The following is a 27,103-nucleotide window of genomic DNA, read 5'->3' as shown; positions in this document are numbered from 1 at the left end:
AGAAGAGCAGGAAAAAGCTGGACACGCGGCTCCGTGGGCAGCGGAGCCCTAGCAGCAGACATTTCTGGAGGCAGGACTGGGTAGTGGAGAAAGAGTGTGCCTGAGCACACAGGAGGTCCTCTATGGGGGGCATTTCCAGGGAGTCAAGGCTACCGAAATAGCAGGTAGGAGTTTAAAACAAAAATACTTTTTTTATTACTGTTCTTATGATCTCATTTTTAGTCCTAGAGTACAGTCATTTGGGCAATCATGAATTGTGCTGCTTTTTGTTATTATAATTCATTGTCATCAACTTCCATCATTATAGCACAACACTGCAGCCAGCTTGCCTATGTTCAAATTGATTGCACATAGATTCAATCAATCTGCCTATGTTCAAATTCAGATTTTGCCACCCACTAACTGTATGACCTTGGGCAAGTTCTTAAATTCTATGTGTCCCAGTGCCTTCATATGTGAGTCAGCAATAATAATAGGACCAAGCACATTAAGTTGTGAGAATTACATGATGTGATATGTACGAAGTACCCTGAAGTGATCCTGGCATGCAGTAAGTAATATAGAAATATTCATGGTTATTAGTATTGTGATTATTTATTCTGAAGATATCTCTGGAAAGTTTCTCTATTTTGTTAATTGAATTTTTCTTCCACAAAGTCATATCAAAGGATAGGCTATCCTGGAATATATAAGTTCATATTCTCATTAAATATAATTTATAACATTTTGATATACTTTCTCTTTGCCTTATTCAAATGGTTTGTCCTAGCATGAGTATGAACCCTACAGACACCTTTATCAAATTACAACCATAAACAGAAGCATGGGATTTTTAAAATAAAAAACAGAGGCATTATCTCAATGGTAGAAAAATTTCAATATTGACTAGGTAATTCACTATTTGTTCTTAAAATGCACTCAAATTATATTTTCTAGAAATTGAATATATCAAAAACATTGTTTTCATAGTTTTTTCCCCCTATATGAGAAAACTAGAGTATAAACTTTACCCAGTGAGTGATGAATCCACCTGGCTTAAGGTTTTATGTAGGTTACATGGTCACTTCCTTCCCCATTTCTTACATTGTTCAGAGCATTGATCATTGAAGAATCATATCCTTCTCATTTTGTTATTCAAACTAGCGTTCTCATATTTTATGTTATATGCTCACTAAATAATTCAAGTAGTATTAAGTGTTTTACATTATCATATGTTTAAATTTTAATTAAATTTGTATTTTAACAAAATATACTTTCTTCTTACACTTTTACTTTCTTTTAAAATCTGTGTTTCACAAATATCTTTTTGCTGTTTTGATTCTTTTAGGCCACTATTGATTCCTCCTAACAGAAAACAATGTCAGGCATGGAAAGAAAGTTCGAGGGTAGCTCAGCAAGAGCCAACAAAGTCAGACTCACCACTGCATGGTATAAGATTGTAGGCCATTTATCCTTACCCTTCTAGTCTCATTTTCATCATATGTAACATGGGGCTAATAATATTCATCTGAGGATTAATATTGTCAGGCCTGAGATAATCTGAGTGTAGTGCTCATTTGAGGCAATCAATACATGCTAATGTCCTTCCCTTCTCCACCCAAATTTTAGTTGTATGTTTTTCAAGTTAAAATGCTGCTCTTTGCAAAATGTCCTTTTTCTTTTGGATACCTGAAACATATGATTATTTTCAAATGGGCTTTCCCTGCTGTGCTTACAATGTATCAAATCCACAGAATATGACTCCCATTTGGAGTTCAAGACAAAGCAGAATTAACCACAGGGTCAGAGGCCGCTGGCACTAATGGGAGAGACAGCAGGTCTCCATATATTGTTCCTCTTATTATGGAGGCTATGTTTGCATTATGATCTTTGCAAGGCATCTGGGGAACTCCTCTGATGGGACACCTACAGTGTCATGCTTGCTTTTTGAGAAAATGTTTTCTAAAAATGTATAAGGCTAAAAGTTTCAAAGACTATTATTTTACCTTATTTTGTTCTCAGCAAGGCAGTATCATTTTGTAGGCAGGAAATGAAAAAAAAAAAGGAAAGAAAGAACTGTATGACTTTAGGAAGAAGTAGAACTAGTCTAAAATGAATTCAGTATCCATCTTTTTCATTTTTTGAAATCTGTGGTTTATACATATCTGTATGCAATATACACATATACATACACTCTTAGGAGATCTTTTTATGTCCTCTTTTCCATGTGACCATCTTTTAAAGTAATGTATCTTTTAACAAATATGCAAAACTTCTTAGATCTTCCATTCTCAAAATGCAGTACAATTAGAATATGTACAAATTAGAAAATGTACAAATTTCTCATCTAATCCAAAAGAACTCATAATACCATCTTGGCTTCTAAGTAGCCTTGCTGAATTTAGTCATGGACCCTTCCAGTTCAGGTTACTAGAGGGAGACTGGCTATCCTTACTGAATGGGTATTACAAGCTTCAGGGTACTTTGAATTTCAAAATGTTTATCATTTCCTTTCAATGTTATTATTACATAATAATAAAACCATAGTTCTGAATTTTTTGATCTATTGTATAATGCTATGTTTAAAGTAGCTAACAATGAAAACAGAAAAAAACCTGACATATAGGAAAACATTATAATTGAAAGAAATTAAATCTGCGTAACAGAAAATATTAAATAACTCATATCTAGGCTCTAGGGAATTTGTCTTGGTGAAAAACTCGAGAACAATTCCAATGATTCATCAAAATGGTCATCTCAGAAATGAGGAGCTAATTTCTTTCCCTTTTAAAGAAAGATACTCAGAATATCTACTTCTTACCTTCCAGTCACTCATTGCTATGGAAGAACTTGGCTTCCATCTCCATCACCCAATTGGAACCATTCTCTTCTGTATCCTTCATATCATCAGTCAAAATCTCTTGTGGTGCTGTCTCACATCTTTCAGTGCCTTCGCATCATCTCTGCCCTGGTTGCTGCTCTTTCCATTAAGGATTTTACCTTTTGCCATCTGGAAAATACTATCCTAACGTCCAGTCTTAACTTCATACTTCTTTCATTCTCTAGTCATATCTGTTTCCTAAATGCAAATCTGATCAGCTTATTTCCTTGCTTAAAAATCTTTAATAACTTCCCATCAGCTTTTATAAACATTCAGACTTCTTAGCATACATAGAAGTAAGATGTCTTCATGATCTGACCTCTGCCTCACCTTTCTATTGTTGCCACCAATTATAGTTCCTGCTGCGCACCATGTACCAAATTCTCCAGCCACACCAAGTGGCTTGCAATTTTTCAAAATTCTAACATTTCATGGCTCTCTATATAATTATTTTTTCTGGAATATATAATACACTGCACTCTTCTTTCATCCACTGACACCTATTCAGTTTTCAATGAATTAGGCATTATTTGAAAGACCCTACTTATGCCCTCAATGGAAGAATTTGCCTACCACTGTGCACCCACAATAACCTTCTTTAGAAGTCTAAATTATTATAAAACTTATATATATATATATATATATATATATATATATATATATATATATAATCATAATAAACAAAAGCTGTCCTTTTGCATCTTCATCATAGTGGTGTTAATAGAAAACAGATTTCTTTTACACATATTGTGTCTCTAGGATGTACATAATACCTATAGGAACTCCATAAATAATTGTTGAATGAAGATACTTATATTTTACACTACCTGAAACTAGTTTTTGCTAATCATGAAGGGCAGATATTTTTACCTCTGGGTGCATCATTTCTTCTCTCTATTGCAGAAGACCAAAGAATGAGCCATAACTTCATGTAGAATTGATGGTGTTGATTTATATTACAGTGTTACAAATCATCCTTCAGAAAATTATTGTATAGAATGCACTGAATTTTGCACATGTGCTTAGATAGCAAGGATTATGAGTATTAATCACAGTAGAAAACTAATATGTGTGTTTTGGGTATTTCAAACATGTTTTTTTTTTTTTCTATCCAGTCAAATGGTGCACACCACTAACATGGTTCAAGACTATAAACAATAAATGATATGTACAACCTCCAAAAATATAGTTTATTCATTCATTTATTAAAGAAATGTTTTTTAAACACCTGTTTGTCCTAGGCATTCTTTTAGGCATTGGGGATATGACAATGAACAAAGAATATAAAGATCCTGCCTTCATAGAATGTATAATGGTGAGAAATTACAACAGATACATAATGTAATTACAAGTAGTGAATATATATATATATATATATATATATATATATATATATATGTATATGCATACATATGTTTGTAATATATGTATAGTGTTATAAATATATAGTGCCGGGTGTAAATGCCCTCTGGAAACTGCCATAGGCCAGTACTCAAAAGGATTTGTTAGATAAATAACATGGCCCCCTGACTCCATGAATACAAAACTCTGAGGTTTGTGTTCTCCACTAGGGTCCAGAGTTTCCACCATGAACAAGCTTCATTTCCCTCTGTAGCAACCTCCTTCATAACATAATCTTTACTGACTGCCACTCCTTAACTTTTATCCTGAGTCTTTATATTTAAAGCAGCTTTCTTGTAGATGATACATAACATGTTTTTTTATCCACTGTGACAGTTTTTGTCTTATAATCGATGTAATTAAAGTGATTATTGATATAATTGATGTAATAACTACCATCTTTGTCATCATTTTCTATTTGTTAAATTTGTTCTTTTTTTCTCTCTCTTCTGGTCTTTTTCTGCCTTTTCAGGTTTTAATTGAACAATGTATATGATTCAATTTTATCTCCTCTCATTGTATCAATTATACTTCATTTTAATACTTTTTTAGTGGTCTATCTGGAGTTTATAACATACATATTTACTAATCTAAGTCCACCTTTACATACCACTATACCATTTCATATGTAGTGTAGGTGCCTTTTAAGAGAGTATTCTTATTCCCCTGTCCTTTCTGACATTGCTGTGATTCATTTTACTTATTTATATGCTATAACTACCCAATTCAGTTTTGGTATTATTGTTTTAAAAACAAAGTTAACTTTTAAGTAAATTTAGATATATCCATTTTACCTTAATTTATTCCTACTATAACACTTTTCCTATATACTTTTCTTCCTGAAGTACTCCCTTCAATGTTTCTTACAGGGAAGATTTGTTGATGATTAATTTGATGAGTTTTTGTTTATCTGATAAAGGCAAAATCTGAAGATTTTCTCTTTGTCTTTCTGCTGTATAAATATGATATGTCTAGATGTTTGTTGTTGTATTGTTATTTATATCCTTTTGGTGTTCTCTGAGCTTCCTAGATCTGTAATTTGGCATCTGCTGTTAATTAGGAAAAAATTCACCCATTTTTGCTTCAAATATTTCTTCTGCTCCAATCTCTCTCTCTTCTCCTTCTGGTATTTCAAATACACTTATGTTATACCTTGTGGTATTAGCCCATAGTTCTTGGATGTCCTTCTGTTCTGGTTTCTTCTTTCCTTCCTTCCTCTTTGCATTTCAATTTGGTAAGATTATATTGGCACATCTTCAAGTTCACTTTCCTCAGCTGTACCTTGTCTACTGATGAGTCCACTGAAAGTATTCTTCATTTCAGTTAGAGTGTTTTTTTTTTAATATAGCAGGTTTAGAGTGTTTTTTTTTATTTCTAGCATTTTCCTTTGATTCTTTCGCAGAATTCCCATTTCTTTGTTTACATAACCCATCTACTCTTGCATGTTGTCTACTTTTCCATTAGAGACCTTAATGCATTAATCAGAGTTCTTTTGAATTCCCCAATAATTCCAACATCTAGGTAGTATCTGAGATCCAAGGCTTGTTCTAGTGGTTGTTTTTTCCCTTCAGACTGTTTTTTCTTATCTTTTAAGATGATTTGTAATTTTTTATTGAAAGCTAGACATGTATCAAATAATAGGTCCTGAGATAAATAGACGTTTATTGTGAATATTTCTATTAATCTGTCTAAGCGTTGGACTGTGTCTGTTTTCTGTAGTTATAAGCCCAAGAGGCCTGGAGTTCCTCCACTGCCCTTGGTTGTATGTGCCTGTTTAATTTTCTACTCTTCTGTATACACCTCCTTGGAGAGAGTATCCTGCCATCTTTTCAGAGCTAATTCACTATTACACTGGAGCCCTATAGCTGGGTTGGTGAAGTGTGAGAAAGAGGGAGTATTCCTAAACCTTTTTATTAGACATTAATCCTTTAAGGTGTCTGTGTCTCAGAGCTGTGACCATCATATGTGGTTCTCCTGTGGTAAAGCTTCTTTCTTTTCTCTCACTCCAGGCCCCCCACTCCATCTTTCAGCTATAGAATTCTCACTCTGTTTACTCAAAGCCATGACCTGTGTTGACAATTGTGCCCCTACAACTTATGTGATACAGAAGGATTGTAGGGAGAGCACATTCCTTCCTTGGATGGAATAAGGTTTTTCAATTGAGATGTGGAAATACTCTGTCCTTTGGGAGTAGTCTTCAGTTATAGAGAAGGTTCTTGGCTTATTTCACAACAGTTATTCTTCTCATTCACCTTCCAGGGACACAAGGGACGCTTTCTCAAATTACCATCATGAAAACCTGGTGAAGTTCATGAAAGGAAAGCCTGTTTGGTGGTCCCTATAAGATTGCAGCCACCAAGAGTTTCTTTCTCACACCAGGTTTCTGTCTCACACACTGTATAATCAGCCCATGGAAATTCATCAAAGTTAACATTTAAGAGTTCCTAGCAGCTCGTGGCTCAGCAGCTTCTAAGCCAAGTAAGCAGATGCTAGTTGATCTATCTCTGAATGTGCCTGTCTCTTCAGATTTCGAAGTGGTATTTTGCCCTGTGGCTTCTGTTCTTTGACAGTTCCAAGAAAAATAATTGATTTTCATTTTCCATAGATTATTCTTGTTGTGAGGACAAGAGCGATGACTTTCAAGCTCTGTACATGTCAGAGCTGAAACCAGAAATCTTTATCAACTTCTACTATTGTTTCCTGAGATCTCAAATAAACCCCTTGATCTCACCTCTTTGTCTCGGTGTCTATTTCTGGGAGAACCTAAGTTAGGAAAATCACTGGGACAATTTACTAGAGAAACTGCTCTGTCTTCCTTTAGATTATTCTCACAACTGAGACATAACGTATGCACCAGGCCATCATTCCATGTCTTTCTCCTACCTCTCAGAGAAAATGGCTGTTGCCTGTCAATTCAAGAGATTTCTAAAATGAACAAAGTACTCTAAATTACTACCACTCATATTCTACACTGGGACCCTTTGTGGAATCTACTAATATAGAAGACCCTTGTTGGAAGTTTATATATATGAATGACATTATATCTATCTATCTATCTATCTATATTTGAACTAGAGTACTATGCACCTCAGCTAGCATTCAGCTTCAGTACACCTGATATACATTTTCTGCCTCGAAATGAGATTTCCCCACAGCCTTGCTTTCTGCACAGGGAGACAGCAGTGTGATGTTAACTTTCAGCCAACTATTAAAACATGCTGTCCCTCAGACTTCTCCAAATATGAATAGAAAATTCTAACTCAGTCTTCTGGTATTGCCTCAAGTTGTACTAAATACTAGCTTAAATTAGCCAGAGGGTCTAAAAAGGACTAGCCATAGGCCAGGGCTTCCAGTAGGATCCATGGATGGAAAAGAAACAGATGTCTCCAAAGAGACATTGTCTTGATGAGGAGGAAGATAGCCAAGTGAGATAGACAAGATTATACTTTGACTGAGGCTTAGGGATCCACACTTCTTTTACCTGAACAGGTCCTAAGGTTAGACATCATACTGTTTATCCAGTGGTTGTTATCAGCTAAATAATCACAGCATGGAAGTAGATAAAACCTTATGAATGAACCCTCTTGCCTTGAAACTATTGTAATTCTGAAAGAAGTTGTCAATTTTGAAAAACAGTTTTATTTGCTCCCATTCTTATAAACGTGGACATTAAAATATACATTTTCTTTATTGTTAGGTTGTACTTGAGTTATCTCACCAGAGCTGTCTCTAGGGATATGCTGTTCAATACACAGTCTTTTTAGTGGTCAGTCTCTGCCTTCACCTTTGATGGTGGTATAGATGAGTTTGCATTTCTGTGGAATCCTTGGAAAAACCTTACATTTAAATGCACATTTTAAACTATAATTCTGTTCATTGAACCTGTGACTTTTGATAAAATTGTGACTTTCTGACTCAACCCTTAGTTGTCTCTCTATTCCTTAGAATTGTCTTGTTATCCATTCCTTAGCCTTTGAGGTAATAGAGCCTAGCCCTTCAGAACAGAATGACATATATTTTGAGACAATAGCATAGAGTTTTATCACCCAGAAAGTGGTTACCCTCTTGCCTAATAGGGAAAGGATTTAAACCAGATAATAATAACATCAGTTTTTCTACATGTTTCATTTGTACCCTATCTCTCCCTTATTGTTAATATAGCTTTCAGACTCCAGGGCCCAAAGGTGTTCTATAACTGTTTTTTTCCTGAATAAACTTTCTCTTCTTAACATTAAAAAAAAAGATAAAAGAGGGAAAAATACAGAATAATGTGTTTGTCTTCTAGAAGGATGATAAGGGAAGTCATCTTTGAGGAACGAACATTTTATTAGAGATCTGCCAGAAGTGAATGAGTGTTTCATGCAAACGTCTGCTATAAAAACATTCCAGGGAAAGCAAGTAACAAGTCCAAGGGTCAAAGTGAATGTATAATTAAGAAAGTTTCAAAAACTTTAAGGAAATAAAGGTGGCTAAAGTAAAGTGAGAGAGAGAGAAAGACTGATAGAAGATGACAACAGAGATGTAGTGTGAGTAACACGTAGAGTAGGACTTGTAGGTCATTATAAAAATATTTATTCTGATAATGACAATGTACTATTAGAGAATTTTGAACTGAAAAATGATATCATCGAAAATTATTCTAGAAAATGTATCTTGTCAGAAAGACATTCATAGAAAGTACCAGAAAAACTGGTAATCTTCTCCCAGTTCATCTGAAAAATCAAGTCCAGGACAAAGAAGACTATACAAGTAGTTTATTTATTTGGGGAATGATCCCAGGGAGCAAAACTGAAGTTCCAGAAAAGTAGAACAGATAAGAAAAGCTAATATAAGGATATACTTACTGTTTGCCACTAGTGCAAGTAACTGGTGCTCCTTCTCACTGGGAATCTCTGTGGAATCTTAGAAATGTGTCTCAGAGGTGTCTGCCTGGTAGATAAAAGGGGAAATAATTTATCCTTGAGTTCTTACCCTCCACAGTGGTCAAGGGTGGACCTAAATGGTATTAACTCCTCAGCACTCCTGGGTGGTACATTTATTAGTGCTGAGTGGGAATCCACAAGCTCCCATATCATGAGTCAGAGAAGCCCCTGGATGGTAAGGGAAAGATGCCTCCACACAGCCTGGGACAAACTGCAGTCAAGTGGAACCACATGAGGCTGCTGGAGAATGTCTCAGAACCTGTCACTTCGGTAATAACTGGAACAAGAGATACAGCCCAGAAGATGTGTGGTATTTTATAGAATGTGTAGACTATGGATTTCCAGATGAAATGTCTTCTATCTAGATATCCTCTTAGAAGAGAACAGTTTTGTGATCTCTTCCTTGATTAATCTTTTCATTACAATCAAATTTTAACAAAGACTTTTTTTTCGCTTTCTCTCTTTATAGAAACTATAATGAAATTTATCCTGCATATAAATCACAAGGATTCTTTTATTCTTGATGGAGCAATAGGAGAGACAGAGACAGAGGCAGAAGGAGAAGAGAGATTTTCCAAAGTATTTTAAGTGTTAATTACATACAAATATTTTTTAGCATTGAAAATAATTATATACTAACAGTGCCCAATCTATTTATATCTTTGCAATTTTAGCTACTTTAAATAGAGTATTTCTAGCAGAAATATTGGATGTAATATATGATTACAACTACTATTTAGCAATGATAATTTATATGTAATTTGGTATTAGCTCTAAAGCTGTCCCCCAAATGACTGGGTACCACAAGCCCAAACATGAGCACAGCTACTTTAATCATAGTGTATCTCTAGTGCTGCTGGTTTCTGTTATATTTGTTTTTCATACACATGCAAAGCAAAAATGGCAGTGCTAATATTCTTTATTTATTATTATTTGTCAAGTGTCTGGCAGTGCTGAGCTATGTTAAAAGCACTGGAGATATCACAGTCAGCAAAGCAGGTGTGAATTGCTGCCCTCCTGGAGCTCACAGTCCTCAGAGAAGGTTACTCTATGGCACCGAGTTATGGTTGACTTTTAAGAGAGGTTGACCCTCATTTGGCGCAATATGTTACGCCGATGCCAACATGAAATGCATCATTTTGGAAAAGAAAGTTTTCTCCCTTCAAAGTTCTACTTCAATACTATTCAGTTTAAATATAGGGTAGATGGAATGGCCCTGTGACTGGATAAACCATTAACTTCCGTTTCAATTCGCTATTCTGCAAAAATTATTGCACTGCACAGTTGATAAGGTTGCATTTTAAAAGATTCTTGACTTTATAACTTTGGAATTACATACTGCTTTCCTGAAAATAAGGATTCAAACTTTACTGTTTTTATATATATGTAAAATGTGATGGGTTTGGATGACTTGACCAGCTACAAGAAGTTCACCCCTTCTTCACTCTCTGCCATCATACTCAGTGGAGCATTCGGAAGTGTGTACATAATTGAACAGAATGTGTTTGCCTGATAGAGGGGAAAAATTTGAGGTTGAGGAGGATACATGAGCAGCTGTGTTCCTCTTTCATCTTATTCAAATGTATTTCTTACCTTCTGCAGAGGGATGGCTGTGTTGAATATGTGTATATTGTGCTTTACAATACCAATCCATGCTTCTTTCAACACCATCCACAGTGGAGAAGGAGAGGGGCCCAGGGACACTGGGCATGTCAGCCTAGCGAGGGCTAATTTTGTCTACATACAAACTTAAAAAAAATGTTTTTCTTGGCGTTGAAAGCCTTGGTTCCTAAGCACCTTCTCCCCCTTCACACACACAACAGCTACCCTTTCCTCACCTTCCAGGATCCTCCAGTTTACAAACATTTTTTAAAGTGTATAATCAATGACAATACATATGGCTCTTTTCCTTATCACACATTCAATAACCAGCCCTTCTATTCTACTAATGTTTTCTAGAACACAGCCCTTACTTCTTGCAGTTTATATAAAGTTGAAAGTTCTAGCCTAAAAATGATCCTTACTGTGAAATTATTTGCAACCTTAACGTCAACTATGCCATGTTTCTTTTAATATCTTAGAGGAAGATACAGAGATAAAGCAAGAGGGCAAACACACATGAAAATATTAACAATGATTTCATTAAAGTGAAGGCTTTATAAGAGTTTATTGTCATCTTCTTGTAATGTTTCTATAGTTCTGAACATTTTTCAGAATGTGAGGTATAATCAAAAAAATTCAGAAAACTAAAATTCAATGAGGATTAAAACAAAGAGAGGGAAGACCTATAGCACAAAAGAGACTAAGAATCATATGAGATGATGGTAACATATGGGCCTTATTTGAACAAACTCTTTTAAAATATTAGAAAATTAGAGTTATTTGAACACACTAACTGGATATTTGATGATAGTAAGGAATGACTGTGGGACTTTGTTTGTTTGTTTAGGTCTGATACTGATTGCATGATGATGTTTTTTAAAAGTTCTTCTATTTTAGAGATACATACTGAATGATGTACAGAAAACATTGTATGAACTTAGGAATGTCTTTAAAAATTATCTGAGGCAGGGGAAAGGATATGAGGTAGGAGAGGATAAAATAAAAGAAAGTTGACCCTAAGGTGATAATTATTGAAGCTGAGTGATGTGTATGTGGGGGTTATTATATTGTACTCCCTACTTTGTTTTCTGCTTAAAAATTTAAACATAATGGAGTGCTATGGATCAGATTATTTGGGTTCAAATATGAGCTGCACATTTATTCATTATATATCCTTGAGCTATATATTGAACTTTCCTGTGATTTAGTACTCTCACCTGTAAAATGAGGAAATGTCTAGAATACACATCTCTATTATTTTAATCATGATTGAATGAGTTAATACATACAAACTCTTAATTGGTGACTGACCCTAAACAAGCACTGAATAAATGTCAGCTATTATTTTTAGATTTGTTTTTCCTTTCAAATATAGGTTAAGGCTAATGATTTTGAAGAATGCAATTTACCTAAGAATCTCAGTTTGCTTTCCTCAAAATTTTCCCACTTTTGTGGAATGAAAATTTAAGAAACAATTATTGCTTCTCTGGAGGAATATCAATCTTAGGAGGACAAAATAAACCCAAAACAAACAAACAAACAAACAAAAAACCCTTACACCAAAATAAGAAATAACCAAACATTTAGAGAGACGAAGTAGCTTAACTGTAATTATAATTAATGGGGAGAATCAACTAGTTTGCAAAGAAGTTACTATTCTAAAATATTGTTTTGAAAGCTAATTCTGTTTGAACCAAAGACTGTTGCCATTATAATAAACTCACATTGATTAGAACTTTATCTCTGCTTTGTACGCTTTAGCCATGAAATCATAGTACTTAATTATTGTTTCATTTAAATTGGATAATCCACAAAGTATTATTTTGAACATTTTATAAAAATTCGGTAAGCAGTTTAGATCTATGAGACTCATTTTCATCTTTTTAAAGTAACTTTTTTTTTAAACATATTGGATGCAATCAAAAAGAATAATGGGGCCTTCCCTGGTGGCACAGTGGTTGAGAGTCTGCCTGCCGATGCAGGGGACACCGGCTCGTGACGTGGTCCGGGAAGATCCCACATGCCACAGAGCAGCTAGGCCCATGAGCCATGGCCACTGAGCCTGCCCGTCCGGAGCCTGTGCTCCGCAACGGGAGAGGCCACAACAGTGAGAGGCCTGCATACCGAAAAAAAAAAAATAAATAAATAATAAAAAAAAAATAATGGGGAATATTTCACAAATCTGCTGAGAAATGGTAAATTTTTCAAATTGACAACTCATATATGAACAATTTGAATGATTTTGCAATTTATCACCTCTTGCTGTGCAGTTGATAAAACTAATCAAAGATAATGACGAATCACTGTCTTTAAAGTGAGAAAGAGGGCTATGTATATACAGACTACTGCAAATGCATTATGCATTACTACAAGATATACTACAGGTTATACATATGAATGATGGTGTACATTATGATATGATGTGAACACAAATATATAGCACAATAAAGTAAGGAAAGTATTAACCATTTATTAAATTACAATTAGTAAACCACTTGCAAATTTTGTAGAAGCAATTTAAACATTCAAACTATGAGTTCTTTCTAGCCTGTATATTTAGTGAGAGGACGATTGTCATTGACATAGAGAAGACTGTGCCATTTCATCCCGAAATCCTTGTGCCTGAACAAGTGAGTGTCTTATGGTAGCACATAAGAGGCCTGAATATGTAGTTATTTTGAATTTTAAAGAAGTTGAGCCTGAGACAATATGTAAATTAGAAACGTAATATATTCTAAGGTAGGGATCGAAGTTTAGGTCTTCTTTATATCAGCACTTTAGTGAAAGACTTGGGCAGTGTTTCAACATGTAATGTTTATTCATGTCTGGCAACATCAACATTTAAGGAAGCATGAAATAGCAAGTATATTTAGATTTAAGAAAACCTAAGACCTACAAATATTTTGCTATTTTATGCTTTGTAAATGAAAGCTAATGATAATCACTGCATTTTTCATATTTTCAGGAGTTTGCATAGTCATCTTTATTTACTATCAGCATGATGAAAGCCATCTGTTATACAGTTTAAGTCTTTTCAGTTTAGGTAAATAACTTGCAGAAAAGAATCTAATTTTCCAAAGATGAGAGAATTTTTTAAAGTTCAACCTAAATTGATATGGGTCAAGATGAAAACATTAGTCAAATGAAAGCTACTTGGGATGAATAAGTTGCAAACGAGCAAACAAAAAAAACAATCTTGAATATTTGCATACCAATATGGACCTCTTCATAAAGGACATATTTTAGATGTTGTTCAGAATTTAAAATTTTTATGTTAGCTAAGTCATTGCCAGAAATCGACAGTTGAATCAACAGCTATACGAGTTTCAATTTTTTTTCTATGCTAACATAGCATAGGAACTCCTTTAAGCAAGGGCTTCTATTTCTTTCTGTGATTTGTTTTTCCTCTCCATATTTCTACTATTCTTTCATCATTTATTTTGACTTCTTCTGTTAATCTTTAATTTTCTTTAACTGATAATTTATCCTAATTTGGTTTGCTGCTATTTGCTTTATTTTCTCTTTCTCAGTTATATTATTTTAAATTTTAATTACTATACTAAAGTTGTCAACTGTCAGAAGAAAGGAAACTCAGAGGAAAACTAATTGCTTCCTTCCTTGAAAATTTATTTTGCAGGATTATGCTGAGAAGGAGAACAGCATAGCAAAAGCTCTGGAAGATCTGAAGGCCAATTTTTACTGTGAACTCTGTGACAAGCAGTACTATAAGCATCAGGAGTTTGACAATCACATTAATTCATATGACCATGCCCACAAGCAGGTAAGAAAGAGGTATCAAAAAACCTCTAATATTTCTGAACTTTTGTAATAATTTGAAATGTGTAGACTGTATGAATATAATATTTTTTCTTTGCTGTGCAGTTTTTAAAGATGTCAATCTGGGGTGATAATTTGATGACTTACAATGAAAGACATTCTTTAAAAAGCACCAAAAGTAAAGGCAGAAGTAAATAACCAATATAAAGAAATATCATTCAGTTGCCTTTTAGTAACTGACAGTAATTTGAAAATTACATTCTTCAAGTGGTGATCCTCTATATTTCAAATTTATTAATTTCAAAATATGTTAATCAACAAAAGATATTTACCAGATATAAATGAATTTATTCATGGTTCTTTATGGAAGGCATTTCCCATTTAAACCACCATAAACATATGAGAAACAAGTTCTGTTATGGTAAAACCAATCTAGGGTTGCTGGTTAAATAAATAATATGTATATGATTTAGTTTATTTTAATACTATTTCATTTCCCTATTGATTGAAAATCCAAGATTGATTTTTTCAACACTGCATGTAAAGATTAGTTTAAAATAGTGACATCAGAAGTGACATTAATAATATAGATCCTGTTTTACCCATATGCTTTACTTATATCAATGCAACTGCATACATTGTTTAGCTTACTTGACATGATTCAGTTGCTTAGTTATTGTCAACTTATAAATACTTTCCTTTTTAGCCATCACTCATAAATATCATCCAAATGTCATTTTGGTATTAATAAAAGGTACATTTTTTACCCATGAACTTACATTAACTTTCCATTAACATTTACCATAAGTATGAAAGAGTAGGGGGAAATGATTACATTAATTACATATGGACCAATGACAAGTATTTTCTTTTGTTGTCAGTTTTTCCATTCTCTCATACCAACAAAACTGTGCTTGGGGAGGCTGTTGCAGGGAGAACATTACCCTCTGCTTACATATGTCACTGATTAATGCTGAGTAAATTTAATGATCTGCCCTTGCCTTTCTTTTCCTGGTAGTAGATCCACAGGCACACCAGTTAATGAAAAGGTTTTGATGGAAATATCATTCCTTTTCTTACATAAAAACACATTCATATAAGTATATCATTGCTTGATTTGAACATTAAATCCATCAGGAAATAGTATTGATTTCATTCTATGGTAACTTGCATGTGTTTTATAAAAAGATTCTGGAATGCTGCTCCCGATGTGGTAATTCTAAGAAAGTTGTTCCTCTGATTTTTCCTAATATCTTCCTGTATTCCTTACAAGAGTGCAAAGAAGGAGTGTTATTTTATCATCAAGGTATTAAAATGTATTTATAATTTCTTTTTGGCTTCACTCATGAATAAACATTTCCTATTAGCAACTAAAAACAAACATGTATGTTTCATGGTGTAAACTAGGTATTTGGAAATGTGTGTGTGTATGTATACGTGTATTTTAAGATTATCTTACCAGCTATATCTTAATGTCCTTTGCCAAAGAATGCTTTGTTCAACCTAGGTTGTCTGGAGGATCAAATTAACTTAGATTATCAGAGGACCTTTCCATTTCCATATTCTGAATGAAGTTAAGATACTATATACTGTACACAGATAAGCTAAGGGAATTCAGGATAAATTTGGTTTGTTCTTTTGAAGGTCTGGTCACTTGATACTATCAGGGGCATCAGGCTCTGGAGACAGACTATCTAAATGGCCATGAATTCTGGTAAATAGCAGAGCCTTAAATGATTAATTTAACATGAGACTATGTTACAGTAGCTGAAAGTACTTTAAATCTATATGATCGTTGTATTCCCTCTCCATAGGATTGTGGCACATGTTTGACACTGTCTTCCTAAAGAATGCACTCCCTTTTCTGAACAGACATTTTATCCCAATTACAGTTAGCTCTGTTTTTACCACAGGATTCCCAAACCTTGGCCACTTCGAATTAAGTAGAGGGGAGCAAAATTTGGAGGTGGGCAATTCAGATATTTTTCTCCTGAGAACTGGAACCAAGGTAAACAAATAAAACACAAACCAAAAAAAAGTATCACACAAGACCTTCAAGATGGCAGAGGAGTAAGACGTAGAGATCCCCTCCCCCCCAACAAATACATCAGAAATACATCTACATGTGGAACAACTCCTACAGAACACCTACTGAACACTGGCAGAAGACCTCAGACCTCCCAAAAGGCAAGAAACTCCCCACGTACCTGGGTAGGGCAAAAGAAAGAAGAAAAATCAGAAACAAAAGAATAGGGACGGGACCTGCACCAGTGAGAGGGAGCTGAGAAGGGGTAAAGTTTCCATACACTAGGAAGCCCCTTCACTGGTGGAGATGGGGGTTGGTGCTGGGGAAGCTTTGGAGCCATGGAGGAGATCTCAGCAACACGGGTGCAGATGGCAAAGCAGAGAGATTCCCCCACAGACGATTGGTGCTGACCACCACTCATCAACCTGAGAGGCTTGTCCACTCACCCGCCTGGGTGGGTGGGGGCTGGTAGCTGAGGCTCAGATTTCGGAGGTCAGATCCCAGAGAGAGGACTGGGGTTGGCTGCGTGATCACAGCCTGAAGAGGGCTGGTGCACCACAACTAGCCGGGAGGGAGTCCAGGAAAAGTCTGGAACTGACTAAGAGGAAAGAAGCCATTGTTTCAGGGTGCACGAGGAGAGGGGATGCAGAGCAATGCCTAAACGAGCTCCAGAGATGGGGCGTGAGCCATGGCTATCAGCGTGGATACCAGAGACGGACATGAAATGCTAAGGCTGCTGCTGCAGCCACCAAGAAACCTGTGTGCAAGCACAGGTCACTATCCACACCTACCCACCCAGGAGCCTGTGCAGCCCACCACTGCCAGGGTCCCGTGATCCAGAGAGGGCTTCCCCGGGAGAACACACAGCACTGCTCAGGCTAGTGCAACGTCACATCAGCCTCTGCCACCACAGGCTCGCCCTGCATTCTGTACCCCTCCCTCCGCCCAGCCTGAGTGAGCAGAACCCCCTAGTCAGCTACTATTTTAACCCCATCCTGTCTGAGCAAAGAACAGACGCCCTCAAGTGACCTACCTGCAGAGGCAGGGCCAAATCCAAAGCTCAACACCAGGAGCTGTGCTAACAAAGAAGAGAAAGGGAAATTTCTCCGAGCAGCCTCAGGAACAGCGGATTAAATCTCCACAATCATCTTGATGTACTCTGCATTTGTGGAATACCCGAATACACAATGAATCATCCCAAAATTGAGGTGGTGGACTTTGGGAGCAACTGTAGATTTGTGGTTTGCTTTCTGTACATAATTTGTTTCTGGATTTATGTTTATCTCAGTTAAGTATTTAGAGTTTATTATCATTGGTAGATTTGTTTATTGATTTGGTTGCTCTCTTCCTTTTTTTTAATATATATATATATTTTTTTCCTTTTTCTCTTTTTGTGAGTGTGTATGTGTATGCTTCTTTGTGTGATTTTGTCTGTATAGCTTTGCTTTTACCATTTGTCCTAGGGTTCTGACTGTCCTTTTTTTTTCTTTTTTTTAGTATTGTTTTTAATGCTTCTTATCATTGGTGGATTTGTTTTTTGGTTTGGTAACTTTCTTCTCTCTCTCTTTCTTTTTTTTTTTCAATGACTTTTTAAAATTTTTAATAATTATTTTTATTTTAATAACTTTATTTTATCTTTTTCTTTCTTTCTTTCCTTCTTTCTTTCTGTCTTCCTTCCTTGCTTCCTTTTGCTCTTCCTTTCTTTTCTTTCTTTTTTGCTCCCTTTTCTTCTGAGCTGTGTGGTTGACAGGTTCTTAGTGCTCCAGCCGGGTGTCAGGCCTGTGCCTCTGAGGTGGGAGAGCCGGGTTCAGGACATTGGTCCACCAGAGACCTCCCAGCACCAACTAATATCAAATAGTGAAAGCTCTCCCAGATATCTCCATCTCAATGCTAAGACCCAGCTCCACTCAATGAACAGCAAGCTACAGTGCTAGGCACCCTATGCCAAACAACTGCAAAGACAGGAGCACAACTCACCCATTAGCAGAGAGGCTGCCTAAAATCATAAGGTCACAACACCACTGGATGCGGTCCTTCCTGCCAGAAGGACAAGATCCAGCCTCATCCACCAGAACACAGGCACCAGTCCCCTGCACCAGGAGGGCTACACAACCCACTGAACCAACCTTACCCACTGGGGACAGACACCAAAAACAACAGGAACTACAAACCAGCAGCCTGCAAAAGGGAGACCCCAAACACAGTAAGTTAAGCAAAATGAGAACACAGAGAAACACACAGCAGATGAAGGAGCAAGGTAAAAACCCACCAGACAAAACAAATGAAGAGGAAATAGGCAGTCTACCTGAAAAAGAGTTCAAAGTAATCATAGTTAAGATGATCCAAAATCTTGGAAATAGAATGGAGAAAATACATGAAATGTTTAACAAGGACCTAGAAGAACTAAACAGCAAGCAAACAATCATGAACAACACAATAAATGAAATTTAAAATTCTCCAGAAGGAATTAATAGCAGAATAACTGAGACAGAAGAAGGGATAAGTGACCTGAAAGATAAAATAGTGGAAATAACTATCACAGAGCAGAATAAAGAAAAAAGAATGAAAAGAATTGAGGACAGTCTCAGAGACCCCTGGAACATTATTAAACATACCAACATTCAAATTATAGGGGGTCCCAGAAGAAGAAGAGGAAAAGTAAGGGACTGAGAAAATATTTGAAGAGATTATAGTTGAAAACTTCCCTAATATGAGAAAGGAAATAGTCAAGTCCCAGAAGAACAGAGAGCCCCATACAGGATAAATCCAAGGAGAAACACGTCAAGACACATATTAATCAAATGATCAAAAATTAAATACAAAGAAAAAATATTAAAAGCAGTAAGGGAAAAACAAAAAATGACATACAAGGGAATCTCCATAAGGCTAACAGCTGATCTTTCAGCAGAAACTCTGCAAGCCAGAAGGGAGTGGCAGGAAATATTTAAAGTGATGAAAGGGAAGAACCTACAACCAAGATTACTGTACCCAGCAAGGATCTCATTCAGATTTGACGGAGAAATTAAAACCATTACAGAGAAGCAACAGCTAAGAGAATTCAGTACCACCAAACCAGCTTTACAAAAAGTGCTAAAGGAACTTCTCCAGGCAAGAAACACAAGAGAAGGAAAAGACCTACAATAACAAACCCAAAACAATCAAGAAAATGATAATAGGAACATACCTATCAATAACTGCATTAAATGTAAATGGATTAAATGCTCCAAGCAAAAGACATAGACTGGCTGAATGGATACAAAAACAAGACCCATATATATGCTGTCTGCAAGAGACCCACTTCAGATCTAGGGACACATACAAACTGAAAGTGAGGGGCTGGAAAAAGATATTCCATGAAAATGGAAATCAAAATACAGCTGAAGGAGCAATTCACATATCAGACAAAATAGAATTTAAAATAAAGACTATTAAAAGAGACAAAGAAGGGCACTACATAATGATCAAGGGATCAATCCAAGAAGAAACTATAACAATTGCAAATATTTATGCACCCAACATAGGAGCACCTCATTACATAAGACAAATTCTAACAGCCATAAAAGGGGAAACTGACAGTAACACAACAATAGTAGGAGACTTTAACACCCCACTTTCACCAATGAACAGATCATCCAAAATGAAAAAAAAAAAATAAGGAAACACATCTTTGAAATGACACATTAAACAAGATGGACTTAATTGATATTTATAGGACATTTCATCCAAAAACAACAGAATACACCTTCTTCTCAAGCGCTCATGGAACATTCTCCAGGATAGATCATATCTTGGGTCACACATCAAGCCTTGGTAAATTTCAGAAAAATTAAAATCGTATCAAGTATCTTTCACAATGCTATGAGAGTAGATATCAATTACAGGAAAAAATCTGTAAAAAGTACAAAAACATGAAGACTAAACAATATACTACTTAATAACAAAGAGATCACTGAAGGAATCAAAGAGGAAATCAAAACATACATAGAAACAAATACAATGAAAACATGATGACCCAAATCCTATGGGATGCAGGAAAAGCAGTTCTAGGATGGAAGTTTATAGCAATACAATCCTACCTCAAGAAACAAGAAGCATCTCAAATAAAAAACCTAACCTTATACCTAAATCAATTAGAGAAAGAAGAACAAGAAAACCCCAAAGTTAGCAGAAGGAAAGAAGTCATAAAGATCAGATCAGAAATAAATGAAAAAGAAATGAAGGAAACAAGAGCAAAGATCAATAAAACTAAAAGCTGGTTCTTTGGGAAGATAAACAAAATTGATTAACCATTAGCCAGACTCATCAAGAAAAAAAGGAAGAAGACTCAAATCAATAGAATTGGAAATGAAAATGGAGAAGTAACAACTGACACTGCAGAAATACAAAGGATCATGAGAGATTACTACAAGGAACTATATGCCAATAAAATGGACAACCTTAAAGAAATGGACAAATTCTTAGAAATTCACAACCTTCCGAGACTGAACCAGGAAGAAATAGAAAATATAAAGAGACAAATCACAAGCACTGAAATTGAGACTGTGATTAAAAATCTTCCAACAAACAAAAGCCCAGGACCAGAAGGATTCACAGGCGAATTATATCAAACATTTAGAGAAGAGATAACACCTATCCTTCTCAAACTCTTCCAAAATATAACAGAGGGAGGAACACTCCCAAACTCATTCTGCAACGCCACCATCACTTTGATACCAAAACCAGATAATGATGTCACAAAGAAAGAAAACTACAGGCCAATAGCACTGATGAACATAGATGCAAAAATTCTCAACAAGATAGTACCAAACAGAATCCGACAGTACATTAAAAGAATCATACACCATGAGCGAGTGGGGTTTATCTCAGGAATGCAAGGATTCTTCAATATACACAAATCAATCAATATGATAAACCATATTAAAAAATTGAAGGAGAAAAACCATATGATCATCTCAATAGATGCAGAAAAAGCTTTTGACAAAATTCAACACCCATATATGATAAAAACCTTCCGGAAAGTAAGCATAGAGGGAACTTACCTCAACATAATAAAGGCCACATATGACAAGCCCACACCCAATATCACTCTCAATGGTAAAAAACTGAAACCATTTCCTCTAAGATCAGGAACAAGACAAGATTGTCCATTCTCACCACTATTATTCAACATAGTTTTGGAAGTTTTAGCCCCAGCAACCAGAGACGAAAAAGAAATAAAAGGAATCCAAATCGGAAAAGAAGAAGTAAAGCTGTCACTGTTTGCAGATGACATGATACTATACATAGAGAATCCTAAAGATGCTACCAGAAAACTACTAGAGCTAATCAATGAATTTGGTAAAGTAGCAGGATACAAAATTAATGCACAGAAATCTCTTGCATTCCTATGCACTAATGATGAAAAATCTGAAAGAGAAATTAAGAAACTCTCCCATTTACCATTGCAAAAATAACAACAAAATACCTAGGAATAAACCTACCTAAGGAGAGAAAAGACCTGCATGCAGAAAACTATAACACACTGATGAAAGAAATTAAAGTTGATACAAAGAGATTGAGAGATATACCATGTTCTTGGATTGGAAGAATCAATATTGTGAAAATGACTATATTACCCAAAGTAATCTACAGATTCAATGCAATCCCTATCAAACCACTGCTGGTATTTTTCACAGAACTAGAGCAAAAAATTTCACAATTTGGATGGAAACACAAAAGACCACATTTAGCCAAAGGAATCTTGATAAAGAAATATGGAGGTGGAGGAATCAGTTTCCCTGACTTTGCACTATACTACAAAGCTACAGAAGTCAAGACAGTACGGTACTGGCATAAAAACAGAAATATAGAACAATGGAACAGGATAGAAAGCCCAGAGATAAACCCATGCAGATATGGTCACCTGATTTTTGTTAAAGGAGGCAAGAATATACAGTGGAGAAAAGACAGCCCCTTCAATAACTCATGCTGGGAAAAGTGGACAGCTACAGGTAAAAGAATGAAATTAGAACACTCCCTAGCACCATACACAAAAATAAACTTAAAATATATTAAAGATCTAAATTTAATGCCAGACACTACAATACTCTTAGAGGAAAACATAAGCAGGCCACTCTATGACATAAATCACAGCAAGATCCTTTTTGACCCACCTCCTAGAGAAATGGAAGTAAGAAGAAAATTAAATAAATGGGACCAAATGAAAATTAAAAGCTTTTACACAGCAAAGGAAAACTTAAACACGATGAAAAGACAACCCTCAGAATGGGAGAAAATATTTATAAATGAAGCAACTGGCAAAGGATTAATCTCCAAAATATGCAGTCAGCTCATGCAGTGCAATATCAAAAAAAAAAAAAAAAACCAATCTAAAAATGGGCAGAAGACCTAAATAGACAAAGATATACAGATTACCAACAAACACATGAAAGGATGCTCAACATCACTAATCATCAGAGAAATGCAAATCAAAGCTACAATGAGGTATCACATCAAACTGGTCAGGATGGCCATCATCAAAAAATCTACAAACAGTAAATGCTAGATAGTGTGTGGGGAAAAGGGAACCCTCTGGCACTGTTGGTGGGAATGTAAATTGATACAGCCACTATGGAGAATAGTATGTAGGTTCCTTAAAAAACTAAAAATAGAACTACCATATGACCCAGCACTCCCACTACTGGTCATATACCCTGAGAAAACCATAATTCAAAAAGAGACATGAACCACAATGTTTATTGCAGCACTGTTTACAATCGCCAGGACATGGAAGCAACCTAAGTGTCTATCAACAGATAAATGGATAAAGAAGATGTGGTACATATATACAATGGAATATTACTGAGCCATAAAAAGAAATGAAATTGAGTTATTTATAGTGAGCTGGATGGACCTAGAGTCTGTCATACAGAGTGAAGTAAGTCAGAAAGTGAGAAACAAATACCTTATGCTAACACATATATATGGAATCTAAAAAAAAAAAAAAAAAAAAAGAAAGAAAAATGCTTCTGAAGAACCTAGGGGCACAACAGGAATAAAGACGCAGATGTAGAAAATGGACTTGAGTACACCAGGAGGGGGAAGGGTAAGCTGGGACAAAGTGAGAGAGTGGCATGAACATACATACACTATCAAATGTAAAATTAATAGGTGGTGGGAAGCAGCTACATAGCACAGGGAGATCAGCTCAGTGCTTTGTGACCACCTAGAGCGGTCGGATAGGGAGGGTGAGAGGGAGACACAAGAGGGAGGAGATACGGGGATATATGTATATGTATGGCTGATTCATTCTGTTTTAAAGCAGAAACTAACACAACATTGTAAAGCAATTTTACTCCATAAAGATGTTAAAAAAACAAAACAAAAAAAAGCCTGTCTACTCTCTGATTATGTCTGAACCTAACACTTTACATATGTAATCCTCTGCTGTGGCTAAATGCATTGAAAAGTTGAGAAAACTGGTTTGCTTAAATAGAGGACAAAATAAACACACAGAAAATGAGGTTTATGTGGCCATGTGACAATTGAAGGAAACAGTATGGTAATAGGAATTTTCATTTTGAATGGCTTTCAGAAAAATAAGCAGTATTTGCTTTAACTGATATACAGATCCTTTCCTTGGATTCTGAGAGATATTTCAGCTTGGTATTAATAAATGAACTTAAAAGGAAAAATAAAACCAAACCCTAGCTTAATACTTCTTTTTACTTGTGACCTGAAAAGCAAAACAAAAATAAACTCTTAGTAAAATACTAACCTATCTCAGTAGCAAAGCAACGTTTCTGGTCTCCTATAGAAAACGCCTACATAAGAAATATTTATACTCAAAGTCCATATAATTTAACTTTCAGTAAGAAAACCTACTTGTGATTAGGACACTTCTTGCATGGAATTAGAAAAAGACAAAGAGACCACTCGTCTCATACATTCTTTACCTCCGGAGATATGATTCTAAGGGCCTCCTGATACAGGGCAAAAGGGAGGGTGGGTTACTGGTGGAATGAACCCTAGTCCTGCCACTATTTGCCTTTGTTAAAATGAGCAAAGGCTCATTTAATTCTATTACTCATTCTTAAGAGGAATAAATGAGAGAATGCACATGAACACACTTTGCAAAGTGTAAAAAAAATAGTAGAAGTTCAGTATTTAATTAGTTTTTATTATACTACGTACTAAAATTTTTCTCCTAAAATGTTTGGGACACTGACAGCTTGCCTCTGAGACTTCCTTTATGTAGGCTTCCCCAAAGTATCTATTTTTACTTCAAAAAGCCTAATAGAGTCTGAAATGTAGACAGATAATCTTGATCTATGAGCTGTTTTGCCTGCCTCATGTATCATTGCAAATTCGTGTATGGCAGAGTATGTGTTGCATTTGAATTCTAAGCTTCAAAGAAAAATCTGTTTCTCTCATCCACATGCTCCTTGGTAACTTCAGAATCTCTCTCGTGCTTTTATCACTAAGACTTGATAACAGAGAGTTAAAAAGAGGAGGAGACTCAGGTGTATGGAGGTGATCATGGTAGTTCACAATTTAGACTTCATTTTTACAATATTTTCTTTTTACCTTAAAACTTGAAAGCCTTTGGATTGTAATATTTTAATGACAAGGATTGTTTCCTTTATGTCTTCATCCCTCACAACATCTAATGCAGCATTTTTCACAGTTTATACACCAAATCAATGCTTCCCATATAAATAAATGTAAAAAGGCCAGAGTCAAATTCCTTTTGAGGTTTTGTAATAAACCGCAGCTTCGAGGTAGGTAAGAGTTCCAAAAGAATAAAATTATTTATTTATAGATTTATACTTAGATGAAACTAATTGTGAGGAGAATATTATTTATGAGGATGAAGTGACTAAGTTGGATGAGTATTTTGAACGCTTCCACATTCATGAGTATTTTTCTTTTATAAAGAAGTTTTACTGATTATAATATAGCAACAATTTAAATAGCATATATTTTGTGTATTCTTCAAAGTGTTTTGTATCTTTTTAACATCAATGTATTTTGGATTTATATTGTGAGTGTTTTTTTATGTGAGAAAATTATTAAAAGCAAATAGCACTTTTAGAACTACCTCAGAGGTTTCACTTTCAGTAGGGTAACACACAAGATGCTTCAAAGGACCCTTGTACTCTAAAACAAATAGATCCTCTACAATACAGATTTTTAATTGAATTGCTGAGTTTCTAGGAAGGATGATATCTCTAAAGACCATGGGGTGAGGAAGTGTTGAGGAGTGGGAAGCTACTGGCTAAAACCTGGGCATGCAGTAATAATAAAGTACAAAATGTGGAACTGAATGAAGAGTAAATCACACTATGAGCTTTGTAGTTTGGAAATGAACCATGGTCAGTGGTTGGTAAACTTTGACTAAGACTTCTGGATTAAACTGAATATTGCCCCTAGTTCTTGACTGAAACATATACAAATTACTCTTGAAAAAAATAGCAACCTTGATTTAGATTTTCCATTGAATGTGATTAACAAAATCAGGGATCATAAAGATCAAAAACTCTAATCAAAATCTCAATATTTTTTTAATATTGAACTTTACAAACTGATTGCACAATTTATATGTAAGAATGAATACAATTCTAAAAAGGCAACTAAAAGTCGGAAGATTTGTCCTGCTGGATGCCAAGACTATTATATACAGCTTTATTGTCACAGACTTGGACAGATTGATTAATGGAGCAGAATCTAGAGCTGTGACGTAAAAATCCACTTATGTTTGGAAATTTGTTCAATAACAGAGACAGAAAGCATCTCAGTGGTAAAAAGGTATGTGATGATTAGTTACCTATATTTTTTTTTAAAAAAAGAGATTGACTCCTTCTTCACACAATAAATGAACAATCAAGCAATATCAATGTCAGATGAATTAAAGAGTTTAAAATAAAAGTAAAAACTTGTAAAAATTTAGAACAGTAAAATAAAAATAAAAACTTGTAAAAATTTAGAACAGTATTGTGGAAACTATTTTTATGACCAGAGTAATACACAAGTATATGTTAAATAAGGCATTGAAAGCACAAAGCATTGTAGAAAAGATTGGTAAGTTTAACTACATCAAAAATAACATTTTATCACAAGAAATTTTCAGTAAAGAAAGTAAAACCACAAGCCAGAAATTGGGAAAATATATTTGTAATATATATACCAAGAAAGACTTTGTGTTCGGATCTTATTAAAAATATGAATTCATGAGAAAAATAAAAACAACCCAGTAGAAAACAGGTAAAAAATATGGTGGAAATTTACAGAAGAAGAAACACTAAAGACCCATAAATATATTACAAATTGGTCAAAAATGAGCAATAATTTTGTACCCACCAAATTGGAAAAAATAAAATTTGATGATCTCAGATGATAATGATGTGTATCAATGGAAAATCTTACACATCATTTGTGAAAGTATGAATTGATCTGGCAACTCAGGAAAACAATCTTACAAATTTATATATCAACATACTGAAACAAAACAAAAGCCTCTTAATAATAATAGCTATG

At 35.1% G+C, this 27,103-nt stretch overlaps 1 protein-coding gene across 1 annotated transcript in view; it reads left to right on the top strand.

The window, feature by feature from the left end:
- The window catches only part of ZNF804A (zinc finger protein 804A), a gene marked incomplete at its 5' end in the record, with an annotated part of 290,104 nt that overhangs the window by 217,713 nt on the left and 45,288 nt on the right, over window positions 1–27,103 (top strand). Inside the window, one exon of the mRNA XM_082631228.1 lies at window positions 14,423–14,566. Coding sequence (XP_082487354.1) covers window positions 14,423–14,566 — 144 coding nt within the window. The remainder of the gene's footprint in view (window positions 1–14,422; window positions 14,567–27,103) is intronic.

The sequence above is a fragment of the Mesoplodon mirus genome (assembly GCF_964341445.2).
Source record: "Mesoplodon mirus genome assembly, chromosome: 8".
NCBI classification, from domain to species: Eukaryota; Metazoa; Chordata; class Mammalia; order Artiodactyla; family Ziphiidae; genus Mesoplodon; species Mesoplodon mirus.
Note: the sequence above shows the minus strand (reverse complement) of the source record. Positions and strands in the feature narration are given on the sequence as shown.